At 42.2% G+C, this 11,292-nt stretch overlaps 1 protein-coding gene across 1 annotated transcript in view; it reads right to left on the bottom strand.

Annotated features, from left to right (window-relative positions):
* Positions 1-385: 385 nt before the first annotated feature.
* The window catches only part of LOC106588436 (chloride channel protein 1), a 32,882-nt gene continuing 21,975 nt past the window's right edge, over positions 386-11,292 (bottom strand). The window contains exons 11-23 of the mRNA XM_014177430.2: positions 10,648-10,732; positions 8,996-9,151; positions 8,414-8,483; positions 7,891-8,001; positions 7,040-7,253; positions 6,707-6,840; positions 6,421-6,605; positions 5,953-6,034; positions 5,676-5,758; positions 2,840-2,887; positions 2,454-2,558; positions 2,183-2,269; positions 386-1,960 (exon numbers count right to left, since the gene is read on the bottom strand). Coding sequence (XP_014032905.1) covers positions 1,472-1,960; positions 2,183-2,269; positions 2,454-2,558; positions 2,840-2,887; positions 5,676-5,758; positions 5,953-6,034; positions 6,421-6,605; positions 6,707-6,840; positions 7,040-7,253; positions 7,891-8,001; positions 8,414-8,483; positions 8,996-9,151; positions 10,648-10,732 — 1,849 coding nt within the window. The 3' untranslated portion in view covers positions 386-1,471. The remainder of the gene's footprint in view (positions 1,961-2,182; positions 2,270-2,453; positions 2,559-2,839; positions 2,888-5,675; positions 5,759-5,952; positions 6,035-6,420; positions 6,606-6,706; positions 6,841-7,039; positions 7,254-7,890; positions 8,002-8,413; positions 8,484-8,995; positions 9,152-10,647; positions 10,733-11,292) is intronic.

Raw genomic sequence — 11,292 nt, 5'->3', positions numbered from 1 at the left:
AGTCCTGTAAACAATATGGCTTTTCTGGTTTCGTTACTGGCGTCTTACTGTAGGCTTCACCACCCCCTGTCTGTTTCTTTGTAACTGACTAATTGTTCTGTTGGGGGACATTGTTTTACGCCTGCCTGTAACGTTGATTACAATAGAGTGTGGGAGTGGAGCTTGGAACCACTCATTTGTTCACCAATTCATCAATATGACAAAGATGCCTCTATTGCTTTCAATTAACAGGCATGTTGCTTAGTAAAAAGTTTATTCAAAAAGCCTATGTTTATTTAATGTAAGTAGCATTAACTTTTGTAGTAATAGTTTTATAATAGTTGTATTCCTTTTTTTGTTCTAAATCCATATGCATTGAATAATCAACAATAAATCATTTGGCAGATAAGTTACTAACCTTTTATTAACTACATTAGTCATCGTTTTATACATTCAGAGAAAAATCGTCTCTACAAAAGATAAATAAATACACGACTAAAGACAGACAGATAAACATACATACTGTACATTCAGACATTAAAAAACAGATTGACAAAATATAATAGAAATCCTCTTCATTTCACAGACAGCAAAGATTCCTCTGTCCAAAATCTGCAGGTTTAAAGACATAGGGAGCAACCTGAGAAACTGTTTGAAGTAGAGCGAGAAAGAGCCAGAGAGAAAGAGGTTCATTCATAATTTAACTACTTTTCACATAAAACCCTGTGTCATACCGTTTCTTTTTTCTTCTGTGCTCAGTGTTGTCAGAAGAACATCGGGTTTTGTTCATTAGGGCATGCAAAGAGTAACATTTTATGATGTTTCGCAACGTAAAACAAATATGAGCATTTCTTATTTGCTGAGGTAGTCCCTCCTGTTTCAGTCCATTTCCCTCCATCTAGTGCCTGAAGAACACTACCCAGTTTTTTTGTTGTTGAGGGGGGTAGGAAAATTCACCATCATAAAATCATTCAGCATGTGTTTGTTTTGTGTTCTCATCAAGTGAGGGATTAATCTAAATTACAAAGGGGGATGGATGGTGGCTGTTCCGTTTGTAGCCATAGCATTATTAAGTAAAAAATCTCTAGCATCATTACATCTGAGTTGGCTGTCGTCAGTCTGATTTAACACTGTCATCTATCAACCCAGCACGGTGATCATAGAACTCCCTCACAAGGTGGGACTTGTTGAATTTTTAGCTCTTGAAACACCACCGGTAGCCATTGTCTCCTGTTTAAATAAAGGTGGGTTAAATAAAGGTTAAATTAAAAAAATAAAACCAATGATCTTAAAAAGTGAAGTACTACTATGGAGCCCAGATTTTTTCTCCTCATGGATTCACAGACATCATTCACCGAGAGAGGAAAGACAGAGGGAAAGCTCGATAGTGAGAGAGAGAAAATAAAGGGATAGAGAAAGACTAAAAGAGAAATTCACACCATATAAAAAAAAACACGTTATAAAAAAAAGAAAACAGCACTCGTCTATAAGGCTAGATGGGCTCCTCATCATTACTCTCCTCCTCCTCCACTTGCTGCTCCGTGGCAGCCCAGAGGGCGGGGAGGGGGGTGGAGAAGGCAGCAAGGGGGATGGAGAGGGCGACAGTGAGGGGGATGGAGAGGGGCGAGGTGAGGGGGAGGGAGAGGGGCAACGAGTGGGGTAGCGAAGGGCTACTGTTGCTACTGCTGCTCCCTGTTCCGCTGCTGCTGCTACTACTGCTGCTGTTCACCTCTGCTACCTCCCGCCTCGTGCCCTCGATCCACACCGCCATCTCTTCCTCCTCCGGTGGCGGGGGAGGTGGCGGGGCAGGGGCATGGGGGACGACGGGAGCGGGGGAGAGAGGGGAGGAGGGGGCGGTGGGGGAGGCTGGGGCTGAGTTTGTCTGGGGCTTGGATGACTTCCGTCTGATGTTGCTGAAGCTGGCCAGGGGGGGGCGTAGCCGGACCCCGCTATGCGTAGAGGCCTCAATGGCCTTCTGGAGCTGGGAGAGAATGGGGTAGTGGGGACAGGGAAAGAGAGGGGCCACAGAAGAACACAACATTGAATTACATGAAAATAGCATGATAAGACTCATAAGGCAATAACGACTCAACACTTACTAAATTGTAAGGTTCAGTCACAAGCAAAAGAGAATGGAAAAACTGTAAAATAGAAAGAGAGAGCGATAAAAGAAAGTGGAAATTAGAAGATGACATTTTCTTACCTCTTTAAGTGCCACAACACCCACCAGTTTTCCGATACTGGTGACATAGGCATGACTCAGGCCCAGTAACGAGAAGAGTGTGTGGGTCTGGGACAGGCAGAAAAGGTCAGACGTCAAATTAGACCCCACTTCTAATTGCTTTAGGTTCAGCATTCTGCTATGGCTTCTGTTCTGAGCAAATCTACTGTCGGCTGTATTTCAGTTGTGTCTAGACATGATGTCAGATACTGTATCTCCAAATTGGTATGAGTTGGCAGCACTTCAAACCAACCTTGTGTAGCGAGGTCCTCTCCACCAGCTGAAAAGGGGAAGGATCTATTCGGATCTGATCAATTTCCATTGGCTTGTCCATCTCGGCCTCCTCCCATTCTTTGATCTGCACCAGCCAATAAGACACAAGGTGAAGAAACACAACACTGTAATTGGCTAAATACACTCTAAAGCGCAACCTTCAACGTCAACTGCCTCCATAAGAGATTTAGGGTTGTTGACACCTTTTAACCTTCTTATGGGTTTCAACATATTAGGCCAGACACTTTTGACAAGGACAAAAGTGTTTGAAAATCTACAAGGCAGCCTACTCTAATCATTTGGTATTGCATCAGGGGATGTTAAGTTCTTGGGACCTCACAAGTGGAGCTGAATGAGATCAGTTACCTCTTCCGGTGTCATCTTATCGGACAGGAGAGGGTTGGCGCAAGGCTCCTGATGAGTGAGAGAGAAAATAGCGGGGGGGTGTAAGATAAGACACTTTCTGACTAACGTCATGCACACATTTTAGTTGCCCACCCATTTTCTGCATCCCATAATGTAGTTGATTGTCGCTGTTCCATTTGTTGCTGTTCCAATCACTCATATTTGTCTCTTCAAAATATATTGAGTTATGTACCGTATTTGGTTGAGTACAGTGTCAAGAACAACATGTTTTGTTGGATGGATATACTCTTGTTGTTTTTTTAAGCCTGGTTGTGTGTGTGAAACATAATAACTTTTCAGACAGTCATGCGTTTAGGGTGCACAATTCAACCCCAAGGCTGTGCTAGCCAATGGAAGACTGCAACAATGATGGGTTTGTGTGGGAAAATTGACAAATCAATTTTGAAAAGAGAGATGGGACAGTAATTTGTGAAGCAGGAAAAGTATGAATCCAATTCAATTCCCAATACTTACAAGCGCATCCTTGAGTATAAAATAGTCATGGATTTGGCTTTTCAGAATGAAATAGTCACAAGTTTGGGGTGTACAATTCAAACCAAAGGCTGGCCTATCCAGTAGAAAACTGTAAAACTACAATCAGTGGCAAAATATTATGATCACCATTGAATAGGGAGACTGAATGTATGTTAATGATACTATTGTTTTTCATATTTGCAGTATAAATTGGTAATATGAAAAGCCAACCAGCCAAATAATAACCATATTTCATATGCTGATTTCCATATGAGAGAACTTAGAGGAAATATGTTTGACTAGGGAGCCTCTCTGAACAATCCCTATTTGCAAGTCCTGTGAATTCATTTGTCACACTCAATTAGATAAAGAAGTGTGATTACATAAAGAACAGAGCCCAGTAATAAGATTCATTCCACGCAAATATAATGGATAAATATTCATATTTCCTTGAAATATGGTTTTCAATGGAACCGCCAAGGATAGACGCCATCTACATCTCAACGGCTCATTACCTCAGTAATTCATTTGCTGTTTAAATTCTCGACTCCATAAATACTTTAGTGATCATTAGGAAGACCTTGGTGTGCTGAGCGATTAGTGCTTTTGAGGTTGGTTTGGTTTTGATTCGATTATGAAAAAATTAATTGAGGTTTTCGATTATTATAATTTTTCACATTAAATGCATTATGTGGGTTGAATGCTGTAACAACACAGAATAAAACAATTAATAAAAGTCCCATGATGGTAGTGATGCCCATTTCACTGAGTGTACAAAACATTAGGAACATCTTCGTAATATTGAGTTGCACACCCTTTTTCCCTCAGAACAGCCTCAATTCGTTGGGGCCGTGGACTCTACAAGGTGTCGAAAGCATTCCACAGGGATGCTGGCCCATGTTGGCTGGAGGTTCTTTGGGTGGTGGACCATTCTTGATACACATGGGAGACTTGAGTGTGAAAAACCCAGCAGCGTTGTAGTTCATAAAACCTCTTAATAAGGATCCGCCCCATTTCTTTCAATTTTCACCTAAAATGACATACCCAAATCTAACTGCCTGTAGCTCAGGACCTGAAGCAAGGATATGCATATTCTTGATACCATTTGAAAGGAAACACTTTGAAGTTTGTGGAAATGTGAAAGGAATGTAGGAGAATATAACATATTAGATCTGGCAAAAGATAAAACCTATAATTATATATTTTTTGTACCATCATCTTTGAAATGCAAGAAAAAAGGCCATAATGTATTATTCCAGCCCAGTCACAATTTCGATTTTGGCCACTAGATGGCAGCAGTGTATTTGCAAAGTTTTAGACTGATCCAATGAACCATTGCATATCTGTTCAAAATGTTGTATCAAGACTGCCCAAATGTGCCTAATTGGTTTATTAATACATTTTCAAGTTCATAATTGTGCACTCTCCTCAAACAATATAATGGTATTGTTTCACTATAATAGCTACTGTAAATTGGACAGTGCAGTTAGACTGACAAGAATTTAAGCTTTCTGCCCATATCAGATATGTCTATGTCCTGGGAAATGTTCATGTTACTTACAACCTCATGCTAATCACATTAGCCAACGTTAGATTAACCGTCCCGTGGTGGGGACGCCAATCCTGTAGAGGTTTTAACACACTCGAACCGGTGCACCTGGCACCTACTACCATACCCCGTTTAAAGGCATTTACATATTTTGTCTTGCCAATTCACTCTCAATGGCACACATACACAATCCATGTCTCAATTGTCTCAAGGCTTAAAAACCCTTCTTTACCCGTCTCCTCCCCTTCATCTACACTGATTGAAGTGGATTTAACATCAATGACATCAATAAAGGATCATAGCTTTCACCTGATTCACCTAGTCAGTCTGTCATTGAAAGAACAGGTGTTCCTAATGTTTTGTATACTCAGTGTATATTACATTCGTTTTTTTGTTGTTGACTTTATTATATAATTCCAAGTCATCTCATCTCTACCACATGGAGTGGACAAGTAGGCGCGCAATGGATTATGGTAATTGTAGTTAACTACCATGTTTTCTTGCGTTTAACTCAGTAGAATATTGGCCTGTTGGAAACTAAAACTCCCCACTACATCGCACAGTTCGGGCTTGATCTGATTTATCTCTATAGAAAATATGCATTGAACTCACAGAAAAAAAACTGAACGAAATGAAATTATTGTAGTTTAACTGAAGTTGGTCAATTACCGAAAAACGACCAACATGTTGGTTATTCGCTCAACACTAGCGTACACTCACGCACAGGTACTGAAACAGACACAGACATTCTGTAGACACACAGTTATAGACTACCTGTGACTGTCCCTCTGCCTGTTTGTCTTGGGAGGAGAAGACATTCCACAGAGTTCTTCTAACGGACTGAAGAGGGCCCTTGTCTGAAAAGGACAGATGATAAAAGATTTGATGGACGAGGGTCAAAGTCTTCTACAAAGGTATCTTGATGTTGAGATTGATAACTAAATAATTCAGAACTGTATAATAATATGAATATGCAATAAGCTGAATAATAATAGGGGACTGTTGCCAGGCACCCATAGAAGTATTGTTCCAGAGAGATGGTTCAACTCACCAGGAGCTGTGTGATTGGACGAGGGCTCCTGCGGTTTAGGGGACGGCAGGGGGCCATTTCGTTCTTCCTGAACTGGGGTGCTCTGGGAAATGTAACAAAACAGTAATTCATCACATTCACAGCTTGAACAATGACATAATACAATACATTCCTTGCCACATGACGCTTCAGTAAGGGTTTTCCAGCTTGCCCCTATAGAAGAACACTTTCTGGTTCCAGGTAGAACTTTGTCACCAAACAAAGAATCATTTTAGAACCCTCCGAAGAACCTTCTTGGATGAAAAAAGTTGCATGTAGACCGATGTAGAACCTAGTCCCTGTAGAAGAACCCTTTCAGAACCCTATTTTGCTACACCTACGATAACATCTGCAAATCTGTGTACACGACCAATAAACTTTGATTTGATAAATTTTCTAAGAGTGTGTTTTTGATTCCTTATGCACATTTACCCTCTCTGTCTGACAAACCTTATCTCCACTCTCCTCATCGTCTTCATCCACAAAGGCAAAGGATTCCCAGCTGTCTTTGGCATACTGGTTCTGTTCCTGTAAACACTGTTCCTGCCTGAAGATCCGCCTCTCTGCAGAGAGCCACCAATCACAGAGAGCATGGAGCTCTGACCGGTCGATGGAGCCCAATAAGATCATAGAATCTACGGGGAAGAGAGAGTCACATGATGAACCACTCAAGAAATTATTCGAAGACACTGAAATGTATCCTCACATTCACGAAAAAAAAACACATTCATTTTACCTGTTGAATCCACTAGTGGTATGGTTTTGAGAGAAATGGAGTCCAGGAGATATATCAACTCCCTGTAGGTGGACTGTAACGAGAGAAACTTCACTTTCCTAACCATGATGTCCTCCACAAAGATGTTATACTGGCTGTAAGTCAGAAGGAAATGCCAATCATTCATTCATGCTCAACACTTGTGTACTTCTGGTGTGTCTATGTTGAAGAATCAAGCATGCTGAGGAGGCCATATTGACACAAACAACTCATTGTTTTTCGCATGGGACCCTCAATGCAACTGGGTCCCTCAGAGCCAACATGTCACCTCGGTTGCAGCTTCTCTCTGCACACCTGATGTGTCCAAAGCCCAGCTCAGGGAGGTAAGGCAGTTTCTTGATCTGGATGATGGAGTCGTAGAGCGAGGGCTGCAGGCCCTGGGCCACCATGTTGGCCAGGATCACCGCCACCATCATGGGCAGGATGTGGGAGATCTGGCCTGTCAGCTCGAAGCAGATCACCGCCGTGGACACCGTGTGGGTCACCGCCCCGGTCAGTGCAGCCGCTCCTGGGAGAGAGGAGGGAGAAGAGCAGGGAAAGGGGGGAGGCAGGGAGAAATGGAAGACAGAGGAAGGGAGAGAGGGATGGGGGGGAGAAAGAGAACAGGGGAGAAATAAATCCTTTTCAGGTGGAAGGGATGTGTAGCTGGATGATCCACAGGAGAGGGAGATATGAAAACAGGGGGGGAGTGATGGGTGGATGGGAAAACGATGGGAGTGATTAATGGGAAGAGGCAACACAGTACTCACAGTCAAGGGACAAGGACAGGAGGGATGGCAGGAGGGAAAGTAAAGATGAGGCATGGGGTAAAGAACAAGGGATGAGGAGGAGAAACATCAGGGACTCAGGGCTGAAAAGCAGGGGGATGATTGATGTACAGAACGGCACGTGGGAATAGCGAAGGAAGAAATGGAAAAGGGGATGGAATGAAAGGAGCGGCGGTAAAGAGGGGAGGAGGGGGATGTGTAGGGCAAGAGAGGGAAGATGAAGGAGATTAATGGTAGCGTATAGGTTTATGGGTCACCGAGACAGCGGAGGACAGGAGAGAGAGAACAGACAGTGACATTTCACTATCACACCAAAGGCGGATGACGGGCAGGTACTGACAGAGAGAGGGAGAGGAGGAGGTGGAATGGGAGACTGACCAATGACAGCGTACCCTCCTGGGATGATGCGGTACAAGATTCCATCAAACAGAATCCCGTGGGGGAAGAGGGCAGCCATGATCTCCCCTACCAGTCGGCCGAAAGAGGCTCCTGGGGAGAAAGAGATGATGGTGGATATGGGAGGTGGAATGTCATGTTTACATTGCTATTATGTTGGCTATCAGACATTCATCCCCCCTCCTGCGACCACTCAATGATAATTTGACCTTCTTCTGAGCACTCATCTATCTCTGTGGCTCTCTAATGATTTTCCACTCTTTATATATGACATCTCATCCTTGAAGGTACACTGATTAAAAACTACCCAGAATGCTCTACTTCATGATTATCCATGATGCTTTATGCCATAGTCATGTACTGTAGGCCTACAATGGATCGCTCGATCAGATTATTTCACCACCGAACGATAATGTCAATTTCCATGAGACAAAATATTTCAAACTGATATGGAATTTGTGTTCATGTTTAGACTAATGGCATGTAATGGTGTGCTTCTGTTTACCGAGTATGAAGACAGGCATGAAGGCTCCAGAAGGGATGGGCATCGTCGTCGAAACAGCAGACATCCAAAACTGAGAGATGGGTGGAATGAAATGACTAACTGAGCAGAATGAATGCATCTTAGTACTTCCACCATAGTGTAGACAAATGATTTGACTTGAAAGGTATTTGTCACATAATAGACTACATTCCCGACCGCTCTATTCAATGACAGTTCTCCAATCCAACAATACCATTGCGACAAGATACAAATCTATTTATTCTCAATGGGAAACGCTAATCCTACTGATGCTAACACTCACAGTATTGCACTCTTATCCTCCAGTACACACAGTGGAAATCTCTAGGCAACTATGTAAAGTGTGATACTGATGGTGTGTTGAGGATTACATCTTCACTACAAGGTTCTTCTCTGTAGGAAATTCTTATTCTACTGAGATGAGAGACTCAACTAGGAGTCTGTCATTGTCATTGTCATTGTCATTGAGTGACGCTATGTGCGTTGTGTGACTATACTGAGAAACACTACGGGGTGGAGAAGAAGAAGAAAAAAAAAACGGAGCAGGGGAATGAGGAGGGCTACCTTCATGACGAAGAAGAGGAGGAGGATGACGAAGACGCTGACGTCGGCGTGCAGCCAGGCAGAGGAGCGCCCCAGGCCGGGGGGAGGGGGGGAGCCCCAGATTTTAGTCCAGGTGAAGTTGTCGAACAGCGAGTTGATGCATTCTCTGGGCATCAGCTGCATGTGGCATGAAAGAAGGGAACGGATGAGGGAAAAGTAATGGCAAGTGCTGTTAAAATGTTTTAATGAAACATTTTGTTAAAAAGTGTTAGTGTTAAAAGAGTTTGGGATAACTGTACTTTAGTCAGAACGTGTTCAAAATACTGCAGGTGAAGATTGCTTTGTGTGCATCACATATGTCGACCCATAGGCCTATTCAATATATTGCCAAAAGAGAGGTTTTGAAATAAATGCCAATACTGTACTGTGAGCAGAATGGTCAGTTTCAGAAATACCTCTGCATTTTAGCACCGTAGAAACGGGGCGCAAGTCAGATCTTAAAAAGGTGCTAAAAACATTGTAGCTTGAGGGTGAAGATGTCAACACACACAGGTGTTTCTGGCTGATTTAAAAACACACCTCATTCGCACTAACTAAGGAGGCTATTTTAAGGGGTCTCAAAAACACATGATTAACCTAGGGCTATTTCTACATAGCTGGGCAAAGAGGCTTCTTCAATTAATATCTAGCTAATATTGAACATCTAGATTCTACCCAGTCCAGGGTTAGCCTGGGTGCCAACTCCTTGTGGAATTCTCATGAGAGCAGAAACATACTGGGACTGGCAGCCAGCCCACTCGGCACAGACGTCAGGGCAACGTCTTGCTTCGATCTGCTTGAGTTGTCAACTAACTTGAATTCAACGTGAGAAAAGAAAATGACACCATGTCATTGGATTATTATTATTTTTAACTAAAAACGCACTTACGTGGATGACTTCATTCAAATCCAATGAGTTTAACGTTGATTCAGCGTCACCACTTAGATGTTCTGGGTTGAAATTACGTGGAGAGCTAACAATTCACACATTTTGGTAAATAGTTGTACCCTTTAGATGATCCTATGTGTGTCTCTGTAACGCCCTGGCCATAGAGAGTGGTTTTTTGTTCTTTATTTTGGTTAGGCCAGGGTGTTACATTGGGTGGGCGTTCTGTGTTCCTTTTTCTATGTTTTGGTATTTCTTTGTTTTGGGCCCTGTGTGGCTCCCAATCAGGCACAGCTGAAGCTCGTTGCTGCTGATTGGGAGTCACACATAAGGAGCATGTTTTTCCTTTGGGTTTTGTGGGTACTTGTTTCTGTTTAGAGTATTTTCCTAACAGGAATGTTTGCTGTCGTTTTTGTTCATTTTGTAGTGTTCTCTTGTTTTTTTGTATTAAAATTCTAATGATGAACACATCCTCTGCTGCATCTTGGTTCCCTCTTCCAGACAGCCGTTACAGTCTCTGCAGTTACATTTTTCATGATCGAGAATAGTAGATAAGTCGCATTTTAGCCAAGCAAAACAATATTTGTAACACTTTATAATAATTTATGCTTATTCATGAAAGTGTTGTAAAGTGTTACCGACGTGTTTTCAAGTCCCGATAAACAGGGTCTTCTACAGAGTATAGTCATTTTAACAGTGACAGACAACAACAAAAAATGGGCAAACAAAATTGGAATTGAAATCTGACCTCTCCAGCCATGAACTGTCCAAATCCAGGGGGAAAGGTCAAGGTGGCTATCACTAAGGTCACAACACCGGGGAAAATCAGTCGGCTGGTGAAAGAATAAGGATTAAAAACAGCCATTCTCTTTCTACTTTCAACTCTATGTTACAACCCTATATGTGGTTCTCTGTAGCTCAGTTGGGTGCTTGTAACTCCAGGATAGTGGGTTGGATTTCCGGGACCACCCGTACGTAAAATGTATGCACGCGTGACTGTAAATCGGTTTGGATAGAATTGGCTGCTAAATAGGATATACAGTGCCTTCAGAAAGTATTCACACACCTTGACTTTTTCCACATTTCATTGTGTTACAGGCTGAATTTAAAATGGATTACATTTAGATTGTCACTGATCTACAAATTATGTTTTGAGAAATGTTTACAAATTAATAAAAAATAAAAAGCTGAAATGTCTTGAGTCAATAAGTATAACTCCAGGAGTAAAAATGTTTTCAACGAGTCAGATATTGAATATCCCTTTGAACATGGTGAAGTTATTAATCTCACTTTGGAATCGCTACAAAGATACAGCCGTGCTTCCTAATTCAGTTGACGGGTAGGAAGGAAACCGCTCAGGGATTTCCCCATGAGGCCAATGGTAATTTTAAAC

Source organism: Salmo salar, chromosome ssa27, assembly GCF_905237065.1.
Source record: "Salmo salar chromosome ssa27, Ssal_v3.1, whole genome shotgun sequence".
In the NCBI taxonomy this organism is placed as follows: domain Eukaryota; kingdom Metazoa; phylum Chordata; class Actinopteri; order Salmoniformes; family Salmonidae; genus Salmo; species Salmo salar.
The sequence above is the reverse complement of the archived record's forward strand: the minus strand, read 5'-3'. Positions and strand labels throughout refer to the sequence as shown.